The sequence below is a fragment of the Carcharhinus amblyrhynchos genome, unplaced genomic scaffold (assembly GCF_965287045.1).
Source record: "Carcharhinus amblyrhynchos unplaced genomic scaffold, sCarAmb.v2.hapA scaffold_54, whole genome shotgun sequence".
NCBI classification, from domain to species: domain Eukaryota; kingdom Metazoa; phylum Chordata; class Chondrichthyes; order Carcharhiniformes; family Carcharhinidae; genus Carcharhinus; species Carcharhinus amblyrhynchos.
This window is the reverse complement of record NW_027649795.1, coordinates 1,594,534-1,615,212: the sequence shown is the minus strand read 5'-3', so window position 1 is coordinate 1,615,212 and position 20,679 is coordinate 1,594,534. Positions and strand designations below refer to the sequence as shown.

At 45.8% G+C, this 20,679-nt stretch overlaps 2 protein-coding genes across 3 annotated transcripts in view; one reads left to right on the top strand and one right to left on the bottom strand.

The window, feature by feature from the left end:
* LOC145337639 (ADP-ribose glycohydrolase MACROD1-like) overlaps positions 1-20,679 on the top strand; it is a 792,171-nt gene that overhangs the window by 90,207 nt on the left and 681,285 nt on the right. The window lies entirely within an intron of this gene.
* The window catches only part of LOC145337635 (leucine-rich repeat transmembrane protein FLRT1-like), a 167,531-nt gene continuing 152,951 nt past the window's right edge, over positions 6,100-20,679 (bottom strand). For both annotated transcript variants that reach the window (XM_080182442.1, XM_080182441.1), the window contains one exon: positions 6,100-9,818. In XM_080182442.1, the coding sequence (XP_080038568.1) occupies positions 7,823-9,754 (1,932 nt within the window). In that variant the 5' untranslated portion in view covers positions 9,755-9,818 and the 3' untranslated portion in view covers positions 6,100-7,822. The remainder of the gene's footprint in view (positions 9,819-20,679) is intronic.

Genomic DNA, 20,679 nt, shown 5'->3' with positions numbered 1-20,679 from the left:
TGCGTTCTGTCTCTGTAATAGACCCAGCTTGGGATCTCCTTAACTTGCCCGGCTCACTTAGGCATTGAGGAGGTAATATTTATTTTCCATTTAGTTAACTGATGTCACAGCAAATGCAGCTCACGGGCACACGAGATTAAAGCATGAGGCAGTTGATAAAGTCCATCAAATTATAAAGTCGATATCTATAAACCCGGCTTGGGTCACTGTCTGTGTGGAGTCTGCACGTTCTCCCTGTGTCTGCGTGGGGTTCCTCTGGGTGCTCCGGTTTCCACCCACACTCCAAAGATGTGCAGGTTAGGTGGATTGGCTGTGCTAAATTGCCCCTTAGTGTCCAAAGATGTATGTGTTAGGTGGATTGGCCATGTTATATTGTCCCTTAGTGTACAAGGATGTGCAGGCTGGTTGGATTGGTTATGCTAGATTGTCCCTTAGTGTCCAAAGACATGCAGGTTAGGTGCATTGGCCATGCTAAATTGCCCTTAAGTGTCAGGGGGACGAGCTTGGGTAAATGCATGAGATTATGGGGATAGGGTCTGGGTGGGATTGTGGTCGGTACAGCTTCGATTGGCCAAATAGCCAAATAGGATTCTGTAATTCTATAACATTATGAGTGGCATAGACAGGATTGACAGTCAGAATCTTTTTCCCCAGAGTTGAAATGTCTCATATTCGGGACTATGAACTTAAGGTGGGAGAGGGAGGGGAAAGGTCAGAGAAGATGTGAAGGGCAAATTTTTTAGACAGACAGTGGCAGGTTTCTGGAACACGCTCCCAGTAAGGAATTTTCACAGGGACTTCATTGCAGCGTTGGTGTAAGCCTACTTGTGACAATAATAAATAAACTTTAAAACTTGATAGAGGTGGTGGTGGAGGCAGGTACGATAGGGGTGTTTAAGGGGCTTTTAGATGAGCTCATACGTATACATATTGTTCAGATAAATAATATTTTTCACGATGTTAATATAGGTAACAATAATAAATCAAATCAAACCAAATCACATGAATATGCAAGGAATAGAGGGATATGGACCAAGGGCAGGGAGTAGGGATTAGTTTAATTTGTGAGTCATGCACAGTGCATCATTGTGGGCGGAAGGACCTGTTCCTGTGCGGTACTGTTCTATGTTCTGGGAAACGAAGGCTGGCAGAGACATTGGCTGGAATTTTATCAATCGCCAGATGAGGCTCGCAGAAAGGAAATTTCCATTGGCCTCGGACAGGATTTTACAGTCTTGCTCGAGCGAGGTCATAAAATCCTGTCCATTATAACAGCAGATGCTGCCTACAGTCCCTGGCCTTAAACATGCCTTTGTTTTTTTTTTATTTATTATTTTGTTACAAGCAGGCTCACATTAATACTGCAATGAAGTTACTGTGAAATTCCCCTACTCGCCACACTCCGGCACCTGTTCGGGTACACTGAGGGAGAATTTAGCACCTAACCAACACATCTTTCAGACTGTGGGAGGAAACCAGAGCACCTGGAGGAAACCCACGCAGATACGGTGAGAACATGCAGACTCCACACAGATAGTGACTCAAACCAGGAATTGAACCCGGATCCCTGTGAGGCAGCAATGCCCACCACTGCTAGCCAGCAGCCCAGTATATGAAGATACAGCTTCTCTGAACCAATCTCGCAGCGCGCGTAGGGTGCAGGATGCTGGGTGCTCGGATGTGCGACCAAATACTGGCGCAGGTTGTCATCTGCACTTGACTGCTAGGTACAGTAGGACCAGTGGGTTTGAATATCTGCCCGGTTTCTGTTTGGTGTGAAGATTATCAGCAGCACATTTTCATCCTTGTTTGCCCAGTTTTTTTGTAAATACACACTGAGGTGAGCTGCCACTGTCAAAAGCAAATAAATTCACATTTCTCTCTCAAATAATGGTGCTGAGGATCCGAATCTGCATTTAATTTTGTGTCCTGCTGGTGACATTGGATATGGTGCGTGGCTGAAACTGGGTGCTCTGCTTTCCTCCCACATCCTGAAAGACTTGATGGTTAGGTGCTGAACTCTCCCTCAGTGTAACCTGAACAGGTGCTGGAGTGTGGCGACTAGGGGATTTTCACAGTAACTTCATTGTAGTGTTAATGAAAGCCAACTTGTGACACTAATAAATAAGCTTTTATACTTTAAAGATATGCCAGTTAGGTGGATTGGCCATGTTAAATTGCCCCTTAGTGTCCAAAAATGTGCAGGTTAGGTGGATTGGCCATGCTAAATTTCCCCTTAGTGTCCAAAGATGTATAGACTAGGTGGATTGACCATGTTGAATTCTCCTCAGTTACCTGAAAAGACGCCGGAGTGCAGCGACGAGAGGATTTTCATGGTAACTTCATTGCAGTATTAACGTAAGCCACTTGTGACATTAATAAATAAAAAAAATACAAAGGCACCTCTAATGCCCAGACTGTAGGCAGCATCCGCTGTTATAATGTCTCTGTCAGCCTTCTCTTCATAGAATGCAGAACATTACAGTACAGGAACAAGCTTTCCTCACGATGCTGTGGTGAACATGGCATCAAATTTTTGCATAATATCCTACTTGATTGTCTCTTTCTGCAGTGCATTTTAAAATGAATAATTAAAGAGTTAGTTACCATAGAATCTAGAATCTGCAGTGCAGAAGGAGGCCATTTGGCCCAACAAGTCTACACCAACAACAATCCCACTCAGTCCTGTCCCTGCAACCCCACATATCTACCCTCCTAATCCCCCTGACACGAAGGGAAGTTTAGTATGGCCAATTCACCTAACCCACACATCTTTGGATACAAAGGGACAGTTTAGCATGGCCAATCCGCCTAACCCACACACCTTTGGGCACTAAGGGACAATTTAGCATGGCCAATTCACCTAACCCGCACACCTTTGGGCACTAAGGGACAATTTAGCATGGCCAATCCACCTAACCTGCACATCTTTCGGACTGTGGGAGGTAACCGGAACACCTGGAGGAAACCCACGCAGACGTGGGAGAATGCACTAACTCCACACAGTCACCCAAGGCCGGAATTGAACTTGGGTCCCTGACGCTGTGAGGCAGCAATAGTAACCACTGTGCCACCATACCGCCCCACACTCCTTTGCGATATTCAGATAAAATATGTGTGTGTAATATATATTCTAAAATTACTGTAGTATACCTCTTAATTTGGGTGATTCCATCTGGACCAAATGACAGACATCACAGTCTAGACACAGCGCCTGACCATCTCGTGTGTATCGTTTCCCAAATAGCCAAGCTGAGTACATACATTCAGCCTCTGTTGGATGACGGTGCAGTTCCTGACACTCGCTCTCAGCAATATTCTGCTGCGTTACAGATAGCCCTGTTCATTAAAATTTTGAAAATAATTTCACAGTAATGGGGGTGATGTGGGTCAGGAGACAGGGAAGTGACCCTTTTCCTCATTAAAACTCTCTGATGTTAAAAAAAATCAATACTTCACAGTTACTTAAAAACAAATTAAGGCTGGGGAAGCTGTGGTGTAAAGTTAGATAATATTACAGCAATAATGTTATCATCACAACGTCAGCGTTTGATTCCCAGCTTGGATCACTGTCTGTGCAGAGTCTGCGCATTCTCCCTGTGTCTGCATGGGTTTCCTCTGGGTGCTCCAGTTTGCTTTCACAATCCAAAAGACATACTGGTTAGGTGTGTTGGCTATGCTAAATTCTCCCTCAATGTACCCGGACAGGTGCTGGAGTGTGGCTACTAGAGGATTTTCATAGTAACTTCATTGCAGTGTTAATGTAAGCCTAGTGAGGCAGCACGGTGGCACAGTGGGTGAGCACCGCTGCCTCACAGTGCCAGGGACCTGGGTTCAATTCCCGGCTCGAGTCTGTGTGGAGGTTGTACGTTCTCCCCATGTCTGCGTGGATTTTTTCCGGGTGTTCCAATTTCCTCCCACGGTCTCAAAAGATTTGTGGGTTAGGTTGATTGGCCACGATAAAATTGCCCCTTAGTGTCAGAGGGATTAGCAGGGTAAACATGTGGGGTTAGGGGGAATAGGGCCTGGGTGAGATTGTGGCCGGTGCAGCCTCGATAGGCCGAATGGCCTCCTGCACTGTAGGGATTCTGTGAATAGTGTGGGAATATTATTTCTCATTTCCAATATCAAGGGGTGATACGAGCATTGGAACATTTCACATATGAGGTCTGATTTATTTAAAAGCTCGGTTGTAACTTGATAATCACAGTTTTAAAGGATTAAAGGTAAATGTGTGGGGTTATGGGAATAGGGCCCAGGTGGGATTATGGGTTGGTGCAGATTCGATAAGCCGAATGGCCTCCCTCTGCACTGTCGGGGGTCCTATGATTCTATGATTTGTTTTCAAAGCTTCAAATGGTTTTCTTGGTCATTGTCCAACCCAGGGGTTACTGATCTTCCATTGTGCAGTGGATTCTGAATCGTTGAATGGTTTCAAGAAGGAGATAGATATATTTCTAATTTTAAAAAAACCCATAAAGGGATAGGGGAGGTGGATTTGAGACCAGTGAGAGATTAACCGTGACCTGAGTGAATAGCGGAGCAGGCTTGAAGGGCTGAATTTGCCGACTTCTGCTTCTAATTTCGACGTTCCTATGTGTCAGGGAGACAAAAATGATTTTTGGCTCAAATATTCAAGAAAGCCCCATCAATAATGTCCAGCGACCAAGTGAGAGTCTGTTGGAAGGGAGGAAAGGGAACTCTCAGTGAAAACTGCCTCTGAAGGAAAGACTTCTTGGAAAGATCCCATTTCTGGATTTTTTTTTTCCTAATTATTCATGGGACATGATGCATTGCTGTCTGGGCCAGCATTTATCTTCCTTCCCTACTTGCCCTTGGAGGACAGCTGAGAGTCAACCACATTGCTGTGGCTCTGGAGTCACATGTAGGCCAGACCGGGTAAGGACGGCAGATTTCCTTCCCTAAAGGGAACCAGATGGGTTTTTCCCACAATGGGTCATCAGTACATTCTTAATTCCAGATTTTTTTTGTTGAATTCAAATTCCATCATCTGTCGTGGCGGGATTTGAACCCGGGTCCCCCAGAACATTAGCTGAGTTTCTGGATTAATAGTCTAATGATAATACTACCAGGCCATCACCTAATGCCCTATGGGAAAGAAATCTGCCGTCCTTACCTGGTCTGGCCTACATGTGACTCCAGAGTCACAGCAAGAGACTTACAAGATACTGAAGGGGCTAGATAGGGTAGAGGTAGAGAGATTCTTCCCGCTTAGAAAGGATAGCAGAACTAGAGGACACAGCCTCAAAATAAGGGAGGCGCAGTTTAGAACAGAGTTGAGGAGGAACTTCTTCACTCAAAGGGTGGTGAATCTCTGGAATTCTCTGCCCAATGAAGTGCTGGAGGCTACCTTGCTGAATATATTTTAGTCGCGAGTAGATAGATTTCTGATGGACAAGGGAATTAAGGGTTATGGGGAGAAAGCGGGAAAGGGGAACTGATCCACTTCAGATCAGCTATGATCTTATTGAATGGCGGGGCAGGCTCGAAGGGCTAGATGGCGTACTCCTGCTCCTATTTATTATGTTCTTATGACTCTCAGTGCCCTCCAAGGGCAACTAGGGATGGGCAATAAATGCTGGCCGAGCCAGTGATGCCCATGTCCCACCAATGAATGAAAACGTCCCCTGAGTGGATGATCTCCAGTTTCAACTTTGCACCCTCTCATCTTGTCTGAAAGACTGACCTCAGGTTGAAGTAATATGGAGATGTCGGCGTTGGACAGAGGTAAACACAGTAAAAAGTCTCACAACACCAGGTTAAAGTCCAATAGATTTATTTGGTAGCAAAAGCCACTAGCTTTTGGAGTGCTGCTCCTTTGTCAGGTAACCTTACCTTCATCAGGTAACCTTATCAGGTAACCTTACCTGATGAAGGAGCAGCGCTCTGAAAGCTAGTGGCTTTTGCTACCAAATAAACCTATTTGACCTTAACCTGGTGTTGTGAGACTTCTTACTTAGGTTGAAGAACATGGGACTCTTAAATTAAGAACTTAAGTCAGCAGATTACTGACACAGTTGCGTACGCTTAGCAACATGAGAGAAACTTTCCATCGAATGTGCATCCTTCTGGCGCCCATCCCATTCCGGGGTTGCCCTTGTCACAATTCTTATTAGGGCAGAATATTTCATTACTGGTTAACACTTTTGAGTGCTGGATTTTCTTTTTCCTCAGACACTTTCAAAATTGTGCTGTTCTCTTCAGAACAAATATCCTGCATTTTTCTTTTGCTTGTTGTCGAACTGCGCACTGTACGATAGGCAGACAAGCGTCCCACCCATAAGCAACGTAGTTTTAGCCCAATCTTGTCTAAATCAAATGCAACAACATACAGGTTTTCTAATGGTTCCTGTAATTGGGAAAATTTGAAAGCACAGAATGACCCAGGTTCACAGTGTTGTTCAAATCAAATTTGTGGTCCTCAGAGGGTTAAGTTGAGGATTCCAATCACTGGCCAGATAACTACAAGACATCCAGTTTGGCCTGACATATAATGACATGAAATTTGTGGTTTAGATACACATTGTTTTTAACTAGAGGCAAAAGTCTAACTCGGTTTAAAAAAAAACACCTTCAGTAAAGTTGCCTTTAAAAATAACTATGAAAGTCCATCTCTTCTTCCAGTTAAGATAAAGTCCTAAATCAACACAGTAAAACAACTAAATATTTAAAACTATTTTTTCCATTTTTAAAAATATCATAGAAGAATAAAAAAATAAACAAAACATCAACAAATGGTTCTGAAAGGGGGTAAAGCCTTAAGTCCTGCACAAGGGAACAGATGCGTGTGCATGGGCATGAGAGAGAGTATGAGTGTGTGTGCATGAGAGAGAGTATGAGTGTGTGTGCATGAGAGAGAGTATGAGTGTGTATGCATGAGAGAGTGTATGAGTGTGTGTGCATGAGAGAGTGTATGAGTGTGTGTGCATGAGAGAGAGTATGAGTGTGTGTGTACGTGAGAGAGAGTGCGAGTGTGTGTGCATGAGAGAGAGTATGAGTGTGTGTGTGAGAGAGAATGTGAATGTGTGTGTGTGTGCATGCGTGTGCATGAAAGCGAGTATGAGAGAATGTGAGCGTGAGTATTTGTGTGTGTGCGCGTGCGTGAGAGAATGTGAGTGTGTATGTGAGTGAGCATGTGTTTGCGCGTGTGCATGTGTGTGCAGGAGAGAGTGTGTATATGTATGCATGTGCATGTGTGCGTGTATGTGTGTGAGTGAGCATGTGAATGTGAATACATGAGAGAGTGAGTGTGTGTGTTTATGTATGTGTGTGTGAGAGTGTGTGAGTGTGTGTCTATGTGAGAGTGCGTGAGCGTGAGTCTGTGTGTGTCTGTGTGTGTGTGAGAGAGAGTGAGTGAGCGTGAGTTTGTCTGTGTGTGTGTGCTGAGCCTTTTGCTTGACTATATATTTATCTCAAGATGGGATGGGTGGCTGAAGGAAGTCATTGCTTGTGAATTCTCCTCCAAGATGTCTACCTGTGCGGCATTCTGCCTTTACATTGCCTTAGGACTGTGCATCCAAAAGAGGTTGTTCATCCTTTATCCCACTTCTAACTCAAAAAGCGAAAAGTAAAACTGGCTTGTACACAATTAGGTAGCTGTGTTTTCTTTCTAAATGTCCAGCTGCTTTTTTTTAATCATTTAAGCATATTAAATATAAATTATGTGACAAATGTACAAAATATGTGCCAGGCATTTTCTGCTGGACTTTGTGTGTTTTATTCCTAACTTTTTTTTGTGTTTGTTTTTTTAATATCTTTTGTTTGGGAGTGCAGCAGTGATGATCTGGATGCATCACTGCAATCACGTGTAAGAATATTCCGCATCTGGTATCCCACCGTCTCTGTAACCCCGGTTACTGCTGAGGCCTGTACTATGAGTGTTCTTGTAAAGACTTGTCCCATTGGTCGGAAATATGGTGTGAATGACATACTCCTCCTTTGGTCGCTGTTGGTTGTTGAGGGGGATCATCTGAAAGCCACTCCCTCTGATTTCTAGAATGGAATTATCTTTCTTTGTCCCCGCCTCGGCATAATCGTCCTTTTTCCTGCAGCCCCTGTTGTACACCTGGTCGTGCGAAAAGACATTTCTACTGTTGTTGACGTAGCAGCATACAGCAGCAAGGATTACGACAATGAACACCAAGGCTGTCGCGCCTCCAATGATACCAGCTAAGGGGAGGCTCACTTGGTCCGATTCCTCCTGCTCTCTGTTCAGCGTTGTGGTGGGGCTGTACAGGTCTGCGGTCTCTGCCTTAGCACACACTGGCGTCTCATCCCTTACGTAGAAGTTGCTGGCCTCCATCGTGACCATGCAGATGATGTAGGTTGACTTGGGCTCCAGGGCGGTGAGAAGGTACTCGGTCTTGTCTCCTTGCACCAAGGTTTCGGTGATGGAGCCCACTGATGGATTGTGGTCGAGCCTCAGCCAACTGAGCCTGAAGGACGTGACCGGGAGTGTTGCCCTCCACGTGATGCGGATGCTGTCCGCGGTTAGAGGCATCACATTAATGATTATGGGTTTTGTCCCTGGACCTCTCGACAAAGGATAATCCACAGCTGAATCCGGTGGCTTCAGATGGGGTGGCCTGGGTTTGTGTGTGAATTGCGATCCTTGAGTGGCAGTAGCCATGCGAACCGCCGCCGTTGTCTTCACCGCGGTGTTACCGCCGTGCGCGTTTATCTCGTAGCACTCGTCCATTTCCGTTCTGATGTCTTTGACTGCCATCCCTCGAACTTTATCGGGCCCTTGGCACATCAGCCCCCGCACGTTGACATGAAAGGCGGTGGTTTGTAACCAGTCCCTGAGCCACATCATTTTGCAGCCGCAATACCAGGGGTTGTTGCGCAGGAGCAGCTGACTCAAGTTGGCCAGGTCGTCAAAGACCCCCCTGGGGAGAGTGGTTAGGTTGTTGTTGGAGATGTCCAGCCGCTGTAGCTGCCTCATCTTGGAGAAGGCGTTGGCTGGGACGTAGCTGATGAGGTTATCCTGCAGGTACAGCTTTTGTAGGTTTGACGCAGGCAGATTCAGGGGAGGGAAAACAAGAGAGTTTCTGACCAGTGAGAGCTCGGTCAAGTTCTGTAGCCGGCTGAAAGTCTCGTCCGCTATCCTTTGATTAGCTAAAAGATTGCCGTCCAGTACCAGGCGCCGAAGGCTGAGCAAGCCTTTGAAAGCATAGTGTGGGATGGTGGCGATCCGGTTATCGTCCAGCCTCAATTCCTCCAGAGTTTTGGGGAGGCCAGTGGGGATGCTGCTCAGGTGGTTCCGGGACAAGAAGAGCAGTTTGAGGTGCTTACTGTCGGCGAAGGCGTTCTCCTCGATGCTGACCGTCGACACAGAGTTATCATCCAGGTGCAGCTTCTCCAGCAGGGGAAGCCGTGAGAGTGCGTCGTGCGTAATGGCCCGAATATTGTTGTCCTGGAGATGCAGCTCTCTCAGGGACCGGGGGAGGTTGATGGGGAACTCGTCCAAAGCGTTCTCATACAGGTAGATCACTTTAATATTCAGCAGATACTTCAATTGGTTGGGGATCCCAGCATTGTTAATCTGGTTGTTCTGAAGGAAGAGGGTCGTAGAATCTTCTGGAATTTTGGCAGGAATGGATGTCAAGTCTCGGTCGTTGCAGTAGACAAACCCATTGTCGCACCGACACATGTTAGGGCAAGTAGCTGCCACAAACGGCATCAAAAGTGCCGGTAGGATAACCCAGAGGCACAAACCTTTTCTGATATCCATTACTTGGAACAGCCTTTGGAGGGAAAATTACTTGCAGTTTATCTTCTCATCCACTTATTCTGATCTGTTGGGGGAATAGGAAGCACAAGATATATGTGAGATAATATGTTTACTGGCCACCCCTCCCCATGCCAGTCTGTACTGCCACAATCCCATCCAGACCTCCTCCCATAACCCAATGTATTCACCCTTGCTGGTTCAACAGGGGCAATTTAGCACAGTCAATCTGTCTAACCTGCACATCTTTGGACCCTAGGGGACAATTTAACATGGCCAATCCGCCTAACCTGCACATCTTTGGATACTAAGGGGCAATTTACCATGGCCAATCCACCTAACCTGCATATCTTTGGATAGTAAGGGTCAACTTAGCATGCCAGTCCGTCTAACCTGCACATCTTTGGAGTGTGGGAGGCAGTGTGGAGTGGATGCTTCCTCTTGTGAGCATTCTAAGATGAGAGGTCATACTGTTAGAAAAATGGGCAGCAAATTTAAAACAGAGTTAGAGGAGAAACTACTTCTTCCAAAGGGTTGTGTGAATTTGTGGAATTTGCTCCCCCAAAGTGCGGTGGGTGCTGGAACAGTGAGTAAATTTAAGGAGGAGTTGGATAGATTTTTAATTGGGAATGGGTTGAAGGGTTATGGGGAGAAGGTAGAAAAATGGGGATGAGGAGCATATCAGCCATGATCGAATGGCGGAGCAGAATCGATGGGCCGAATGGCCTAATTCTGCTACTATATCTTAAGAGCGTATGAACTATAAACCGCAGGACATCGACACTCGGGGTGGGTGAAATGTACAGACTCCACACAGACAGTGACCCAATGCCGGAATCGAACCCAGGACACCGGTGCTGTGAGGCAGCAGTGCTAACTCACCATGCCACCCCAATTTATATCAAATCCAATTCAAGGCCTCCACGAGAGAGACAAGCAAGATCCAACCTGACAAGATGTGGCATTGCACCCCACCTTGGGCTTGATCTGACACTTGATCCTATTGTGGTGATGATGGAGACCCATATTTTCCCCTTGATTAGTTTGAACTGTCATGGGATTTGCTGTTGAATGTTGGCTGACAAGAGGATGTGTAAACCAGAAGGAGCCACATCGGTAACGTATTACTCCTCTGGAACTCGAGTAGCAACATAAAAATGCTGTAAAAGTGACATTAAAAATGATATATTCCCTGCATTCACATCTAAAATCTACCATGCTGGAAAGTGTAATGATAAAACTTAATTCTAGCTGGCAGTAACTGAACACTATAAAATTTGATATACAATTAGAAAAATGCTGAAGCATATTAGGATTTCTGAGTCCTACTCGGTGTCTGATCATCTGGAGAAAATAGGAAGGTTTTGAAGATATTGTTACACCTGGAATGAAGAGCTTGTCGCATGAGGAACGGTTGAGGACTCTGGGTCTGTACTTGTTGGAGTTTAGAAGGATGGGGGGTGTGGATTCTTATTGAAACTTACAAGATACTGCAAGGCCTGGATAGAGTGGATGTAGAGAGGATGTTTCCACTAGTAGGAAAAACTAGAACCAGAGGGCACAACCTCAGGCTAAAGGGACAATCCTTTAAAACAGAGATGAGGAGGAATTTCTTCAGCCAGAGAAGTGGTGAATCTGTGGAACTCCTTGCCGCAGAAGGCTGTGGAGGCCGGGTCATTGAGTGTCTTTAAGACAGAGATAGTTAGGTTCTTGATTAATAAGGGGATCAGGGGTTACGGGTACAAGGCAAGAGGATGGGAATGAGAAAAATATCGGCCACGATTGAACGGTGGAGCAGACTCAATGTACCAAGTGGCCTAATTCTACCCCTGCATCTTATGGTTTTAAATCCTTTTCCTTCTTCCCTCTGTAGTCCATGAACAGTGCATATGATGGGGTGCTTGGACAACACAGAACAAAGAATAATACAGCACAGGAACAGGCCCTTCAACCCACCAAGCCTGCACCGAAATATGGTCTATCCCTCTATTTCCCTCCCATTCATGTATCTATCAACATACACCTTGAATGCCTGCTTCCACCACCCCCACTGCTAATACATTCCAGACACCCACCACTCTCTGCATGAAGAAATTTCCCTGCACATTTCCCTTAAATGTACCACTTCCACCTTAAACCTGTGCCCTCTTGTAGTCGACTCTTCCACCCTGGGAAAAAGCCTCTAACTATCCACCCTTGCTATGCGTTTCATAATTTTGTAGACTTCTATCAGGTCGTCCTCTGCCTCCGTCTTTCCAATGAAAGCAATCCTAGTTTATCCAACCTCTCCTCATAGTCAACACCCTCGAGACCAGGTAACATCCTGGTGAACCTTCTTTGCACTCTCTCCATAGCTTCCACGTCCTTCTGAATGTGATGTGATGTTTTGAAGAGGGTACAGATGTTGCCTGGTCTGGAGGATATTAGCTATGAGGAGAGGTTGGAGAAACTTGTTTGTTCTCACTGGAATGACGGAGGTTGAGGGATGATCTGATTGAGGTTTACAAGATTGTGAGTGGCATGGACAGAGCGGATAGTCAGATTCTCATTCCTAGGGTAGAAAAGTCATGTACTAGGGGACATAGGTTTAAGGTGCGTGGGGGAAAAGTTTAGCGGAGATGTACGAGGCAGGTTTTTTACACAGAGGAAGGTGAGTGTCTAGAACGCGCTGTCTGGGGAGGTGGTGGGAGCAGGTATGATAGGGCATTTAAGGGACAACTAGATGAATACATGAATAGGATGGGAACAGAAGGATACGGACTCTTTAAGTGCACACGGTTTTAGTTTAGGCAACCATTGTGATCAGAGCAGGCTTGGAGGGCCGAAGAGCCTGTTCCTGTATTGTACTGTTCTTTGTTCTTTGGTAGTGTAGTGACCAGAGCTGCACGCAATGCAGCCTAACTAAAGAAATTACAATATCAAGGACAAAGCAGCCAATTTGATTAACACCTCATCCATCACCCTCACTTTTACCATCAGAACCAGTAGCAGCTGTGTGTGCCATCTTCAAGATGCACCGCAGCAACTCACCAAGGCTCCTTCCACAGCACCTTTCAAACCTGCTATCTCTACCACACAGAGGAACCAGGGAAGCAGACACATTATTGTCTTTATTCTTCCATGGAGATGTGAGCAAGGTCGCCTATTGCTAATTGCCCTCGAATTGAGTGGCTTGCTCGACCATTTCAGAGAGGCAGTTAAGAGTCAACTACAGCATCCCGGTGAACCTTCTTTGCACTCCCTCCAAAGCTTCCAAGTTCCAGTCTACTCAGTCTCTCCTCACACATCAACGGTCCTGTACATCAATGGGGACGAAGTAGAAAGGGCCGAAAGCTTCAGGTTTTTAGATGTCCAGATCACCAACAACCTGTCCTGCACACTGCCCACCCCATGTCCACACTACATTAAAGAAAGCCCACCAACGCCTCTACTTTTGAAGGAAATTTGGCACATCAGCTACGACTCTCACCAACTTTTACAGATGCACCATAGAAAGCATTCTTTCTGGTTGTATCATAGCTTGGTCTGGGCTCCTGCTCTGCCCAAGACTGCAAGGAACTACAAAAGGTCATGAATGTAGCCCAATCCATCACACAAACCGGCCTCCCATCCATTGACTTTGTCTACACTTCCGGCTGCCTCGGGAAAAGTAGCCAGCGTAATTAAGGACCCCATGCACCCCGGACATTCTCCCTTCCACCTTCTTCCATCGGGAAAAAGATACAAAAGTCTGAGGCCACATACCAACCGACTCAAGAACAGCTTCTTCCCTGCTGCTGTCAGACTTTTGAATGGACCTACCTGACATTAAGCTGATCTTTCTCTATGCCCTAGCTATGACTGTAACACTACATTCTGCACCCTCTCCTTTCCTTCCCTATAAACGATATGTCTGTATAGCGCACAAGAAACACTACTTTTCATTATATGTTAATATATGTGACAATAATAAATCAAATCAAAAAAGGACTACAGTGCAGTTACAACAATCAATGATAGTCTTATGGTCAGCATTTAAGAGACTAGATTTTGATTCTAGATCTATTCATTGAATTTAAGTTCCATGGGATTTGAACCCATGGCCCTTGAGCAGTAGCCTGGATCACTCAATCTAACAGCAAAATGGACTATTATTTAAATGGTAAAAAAATTGCAGCATGCTGCTGTGCAGAGGGACCTGGGTGTCCTTGTGCAGGAATCACAAGGAGTTGGTTTGCAGGTGCAGCAGATCATTAAGAAGACAAATGGAAATTTGTCCTTCATAATTAAGAAGGCAAATGGAATTTTGTCCTTCATTACTAGAGGGATGGAGTTTAAAAACAGCAAGATTATATTGCAGCAGTATAAGGTGCTGGTGAGGCCACACCTGGAGTACTGTGTACAGTTTTGGTCTCCTTACTTGAGAAAGGATATACTGACACTGGAGGGGTTGCAGAGGAGATTCACTAGGTTGATTCTGAAATTAAGAGGGTTGCCCTATGACGAGAGACTGATTAGACTGAGGCTATACTCATTGAAATTCAGAAGAATGAGGGGAGATCTTATAGAAACATATAAGATTATGAAGAGAATAGATAAGATAAAAGCAGGGAAGTTGTTTCCACTGGTGGGTGAAACTAGAACTCGGGGGCATGGCCTCAAAATAAAGGGTAACAGATATAGGACTGAGTTGAGGAGGAACTTCTTCACACAAAGGGTTGTGAATCTGTAGAATTCCCTGCCCAGTGAAGCAGTTCAGGCTACCTCAGTGAATATTTTTAAGGCAAGGATGGATAGCTTTTTGAACAGTAAAGGAATTAAGGGTTATGGTGAGCTGGCGGGTTAGTGGAGCTGAGTCCACGAAATGATCAGCCATGGTCTTATTGAATGGCAGAGCAGGCTCGAGGGGCCAGGTGGTCTGCACCTGCTCCGAGTTCTTATGTTCCTGGCACACGTCTACATTATCGAAACATTTTGACTCGAGCCTCCTATTGTCTCTGTTTTCTTCTCACTGGGGACTTTGATTGTTGGTGATGACCCATGTAGGATACCAGATCAGGTGAAAACTTGATTAAAAGATCTTCAAGGAGGAAGGAGGGGTGAAGAGGTTAAGGGAGGGAATTCTAGAGTTCAGGGCTCAAGCGACTGTGCAGGAAATCAGAAGGTCGATTAGAGGAGAGGTGAATGTTTCAGAATGTATAATGTTGTACACAGCTTCTACAAGACCTGAACCAGAAGCCTGCAGTCATTGTGTATCGAACGTCATTCATTCTCTGACTGAAGGATTGTTCTTGGCTTCATCCTGAGCAGTTTTTGTCAGTGCTGCTTTGCCACTAACCTAACTCTCCTTGACATGTATTCACAAATTAAGTGAACCAATTTGCCATCTCTTTGGATTTTTATTTGGCTTTGAAATGGATGGCATGGTGGCACAGTGGGTTAGCAGTGCTGCCTCACAACACCATGGAACCCGGGTTCAATTCCGGACTTGGCTGATGGTCTGTGTGGAGTGTGCACATTCTCCCCATGTTTGCATGGGTTTCCTCCTACATTCCAAAGATGTGCAAATTAGGTTGATTGGCTAAGTTAAATTGACCCTTAGGCGTTAGGGGATTAGCAGGCTATGTGGGATTACCGGAATAGGGCCTGGGTGAGATTATTGTCGATGCAGACATGATGGGCCGAGTGGCCTCCTTCTGCACTGAAGGTTTTGATGAAATTAGAACATAAGAAATAGGAGCAGGAGTAGGCCATCTAGCCCTTCGAACCTGCCCCGCCATTCGATAAGATCATGGCTGGTCTGAAGTGTATCAGTTCCACGGTTGGTGTCAAAGCTGCATTCATTGTCCCATCCCCAGTTACCCTGAATGGATGTGTCACAGAATCCCTCCTGCATTGACTCTCACTGACAGAGGATCTTACTGAGGTCCTTTCCCCCAACCCTGTAACCCCACACATTTATTATGGCTAATCTCCCTAACCTGCACATCTTCAGATACTAAGGGACAATTTGGCATGGCCAGTCCACCTAATCTGCACATCTGCCTGCACATCTCCTATCTATTGACTCTGTCCACACTCCCCACTGCCTCAAAAAAGCAAACAGCATAATCAAGGACCCCACACACCCCGGACATTCTCTCTTCCACTTTCTTCCGTCGGGAAAAAGTTACAAAAGTCTGAGGTCATGTACCAACCGACTCAAGATCAGCTTCTTCCCTGTTGCTGTCAGACTTTTGAATAGACCTACCTTGCATTAAGTTGATCTTTCTCTACACCCTAGCTGTGACTGTAACACTATATTCTGCACTCTCTCGTTTCCTTATCTATGAACGGTATGCTTACTTTTCACTATATAACACATGTGATAATAAATCAAATCAACTCAAAACTTTGGACATAAAGGGGCAATTTAGCATGGCCGATCCACCTAACCCGCACGTGTTGGGACACTAAAGGGCAATTTACCATGGTCAATCCACCTAAATCACACATCTTTGGAAAACAAAGGGGCAATTTAGCATGACCAATCCACCTAACCCGCATACCTTTGGACACTAAGGGGCAATTTAATACGGTCAAGCCACTTAATCTGCACATCCTTGGAGTGTGGGAGGAAACCAGAGCACCCGGAGGAAACCCACGCAGACACGGGGAGAACGTGCAAACCCTGCACAGCCAGCCAAGGCTGGAATTGAACCCAGATCTCTGGTGTGGTGAGGCAGTAGTGTTAACCGCTGTGCCACCGTCACAGTGGTTAGCACTGATGCCTCACAGTGCCAGGGAGCGAGTTTGATGCCTGGTTTGGGTCACTGTCTGGGGACTTTGTATGTTCTCCCTGTGTCTGCATGGGTTTCTTCCAGGTGCTCTGGTTTCCTCCCACACGATGTGGGTATGCCGGCGTTGGACTGGCGTAAACACAGTAAAAAGTCTGACAACACCAGGTTCTAATCCAACCGATTTATTTGATAGAAGCGTTTACTATCAAATAAATCGGTTGGATTAAAACCTGGTGTTGTCAGACTTTTTACTGTGTTCCTCCCACACTCCAAATATGTGCTGGTTAGATGGATTGGCTGTGCTAAATCGCCACTTAGTGTCCAAAAGTTTGATTCGATTTATTAGTAACACGGGGACTCCTCATTGCCACTCAGCGAATCTGTCCGTCACTCCAAACTTTCCTAGTCCAATTTGCTTTTTGTTAAAGCTGTCCCACTCCCTATGCCAGTCTGAAAGACTGGTTAGATGCTAAATTCTCCCTCAGTGTATCTGAATAGGCGCCAGAGTGTGGCGACTAGAGGATTTTCGCAGTAACTTCATTGCAGTGTTAATGTAAGCCTTACTTGTGACACTAATAAATAAACTTTACTTTATATAAGTGGCACAGGCCAAGGGAGAGCTTTTATCGTCCCATACTGACACACGGTATTAGAACATAAAACAATACAATACAGTACAGGCCCTTTCGCCCTCGATGTTGTCTGAACCCAAGGTCAAACTATCCCACTCCCTATCATTCTGGTGTGCTCCATGTGCCTATCCAATAACCGTTTGAAAGTTCCTAAAGTGTCCGACTCCACTATCACAGCAGGCAGTCCAGTCCACAACCCAGCCACTCTCTGAGTGAAGAACCTACCTTGGACATCCCTCCTATGTCTCCCACCATGAACCTTATAGTTATGCCCCTAGTAACAGCTACATCCACCGGAGGAAATTCTGGAGTCAAACAAAGAAACTCCTTCGGGGGGGGCTGGGGGGGGAAATGAGCAGGGACATCCTTCACCCTGGTTTGAATGCTGCTTTCACACTCTGTACTCCTTTGAGTGCAAGACACAAGTCCACCCAAATGTGAGCTTCTGTTTTCCAGTCGAGGACCCAGTTTGTAAAGCTGGATGAGACTGATTCCTGGCAAAATTGTTAAAAAGAAACCCCAGTGCCCTGTTTTCCTGCTTCCCAGCTCAGTTGAAAGCCCAGGTACATCAAACGGTCTCTACGGCTCCGTGCCTGAGTTTGACCCCATTCCAGAGCAGCCTGTGCATGGTTGGGGGGTGGGGGGGGTTGCTGACCTGATCGATTTGCATGGTCTGGGTCAGGATTAGGATAAATTACACACAACACCTGTTGGTGCCAAGGGGAAAGAATTTACTGTTTCCTCCTGAATACTCGTGTTATAATTTAGGCCTTGTAGAATTGGGGTGGGATTGTTTAGGAGTGATTAATGGACATGTGGTTTGTAAAATTTCATTGGAATCCTGTGATTAAGTTGTAGATTTACAGCTTGCTGCTTGGGCTATGGAATCATAGAATCCCTACGGTTCAGAAAAAGGCCATTTGGCCCATCGAGTTGACACCCACCACAATCCCACCCAGGCCCTATCCCCATAACCACATGCATTTACCCTAGCAAGTCCCCCTGATACTGAGGGCCAATTTAGCATGGACAATCCACCTAACCCGCACATCTTTGGACACTAAGGGACAATTTAGCAAGGCCAATCCACCCAACTGACACACCTTTGGACACTAAGGGGTAATTTAGCCTGGCCAATCCACCTAACCTGCACATCTTTGGACATTAATGGGGGAATTTAGCATGGCCAATCCACCTAACTTACACATTCCAGAACACTAAGGGGCAATTTAGCATGGCCAATACACCTAACCTGCACATCTTTGGACACCAAGGGGCAATTTAGCATGGTCAATCCACCTAACCTGCACATTTTTGACTGTGGGAGGAAACAGGAGCACCCAGAGGAAACCCACACAGACAATGTGCAAAGTGGCACAGTAGTAAGCACTGCTGCCTCACAGCTCCAGGGACCCAGTTGCGATACCCAGCTTGAGTCACTGTCCATGTGGAGTCTGCATTTTCTCCCCTGGTCTGCTTGGGTTTCCTCCAGGTGCTCCGGTTTCTTCCCACAGCCCAAAGATATACAGGTTAAGTACATTGGCTGCACTAAATTGCCCCTTAATGTCTTGGGATGCCTAGTTTAGAGGGATTAGTGGGATATATATGTGGAATTAGGTGTACAGGGCCTAGGGTGGGATTATTGTCATAAAAACATAAGAACATAGGAACTAGGAGCAGGAGTCGGCCATCTGGCTCCTCGAGCCTGCTCCGCCATTCAATAAGATCATGGCTGATCTTTTCCTGGACTCAGCTCCACTTACCCGCCCGCTCACCATAACCCTTAATTCCTTTACTGTTCAAAAATCTATCTATCCTTGCCTTAAAAACATTCAATGAGGTAGCCTCAACTGGGCGGGGAATTCCACAGATTCACAACCCTTTGGGTGAAGAAGTTTGTCCTCAACTCAGTCCTAAATCTACTCCCCCTTATTTTGTCAGTGCAGATGTGATGGGCTGAATGGTCTCCTTCTATGATTCCACACAGGCAGTCACCCAAGCCTGGAATCGAAGCCAGGTCCCTGGTGCCATGAGGCAGCAGCACCTACCACTGTGCCAACCCTGCTGTCCACAGATTGTGAGCTGTTTCTCTGATATCGGGTTCTGGATTCCGCAGAGGGAGAGAGAGAGAGAGAGCAGTGCAGAATTTGACAGCAGCCCTGAAGGCTGCCGCGGAGGACCTGCTGACGAAGACAGCTTGAAAGGTTGCACTGTGGCTCGAGCTGCGTCTCGCTGCCTGCGCACTGAAGCCAGCTGGCAATGCTCGGTTGGCATGTTGACATCCCGGCTCTTGGGCAGCTCAGCGTCTGAAACGTGCCAAACCCTTGGGCACGAGGCCAGGTTCCTTAAGATGAAGGTCCGCAAGACATTGACCTACCCGTCTGTTTCAGTCCCTGACTGAGCCGCAGAACTAGCAATTTTCCCTCTTTTGTTTTGTGCAGAGCATTGAATTTGCTCTTGTGTCGTCAAGGTCCGCTACTTCTCCAAATTAGTCCCCTGAGCGGGGATGTCTGTTCCAGCACATTTTTGAGACTTAAAGGATGGCTCCACGGAGTGGTGTATGTTACACCAGTCCTCAAATCTTAAAAGGGGACCGTAGCTAATGCATTTTTATTGCAAGAGTTTCAGACCAACATGGTCTTTATGGTAGGTTAAATTATGTAGCATTTTGCTCTGATCCTCCCTCCCTATCTTAAAGCTGCTTGACAAGGTCAAGATTTATCTTGAGCTCTCTGACCTTACAGCTGTTGGAGATCTTTGTTCCCACACACCAGCTTCGCCTCTTTTTTTTTCAAAAAAAAGCACTGGTGTATGCAATGACTTTTGTCTTTACTTAATCTTTCCGGTGAATCAAGGTTCTTGGTGTTTCCATTTTGATTTGATTTGATTAGATTTATTATTGTCACATGTACAGTGAAAAGTATTGTTTCTTCCGCACCGTACAGACAAAGCATACCATTCATAGAGAAGGAAAGGAGAGGGTGCAGAATGTAGTGTTACAGTCATAGCTGGAGTATAGAGAAAGATCAACTTAGTGTAAGATAGGTTCATTCAAAATTTGGATGGCAGCAGGGAAGAAGCTGTTCTTGAGTCGGTTGGCACGTGACCTCAGACTTTTGTAACTTTTTCCTGAAGGAAGAAGGTGGAAGAGAGAATGTCCGGGGTGCGTGGGGTCCTTAATTATGCTGGCTGCTTTCCCGAGGCAGCGGGAAGTGTAGACAGAGTCAGTGGGTGGGAGGCTGGTTTGTGTGATGGATTGGGCTACATTCATGACCTTTTATAATTTTTGCAGTCTTGGGCAGAGCAGGAGTCCATACCAAGCTCTGGTCCAACCAGAGAGAGTGCTTTCTATGGTGCGTCTATAAAAGTTGATGAGAGTCGTAGCTGACCTGCCAAATTTCCTAAGTCTTCCTTCGTCTTTCCTTAGTCATTTATAAGTAAAGTTTATTTATTAGTCACAAGTAAGGCTTACATTAACGCTGCAATGAAGTTACTGTGAAATTCCCCTAGTCGCCATATTCTGGCACCTATTCAGGTC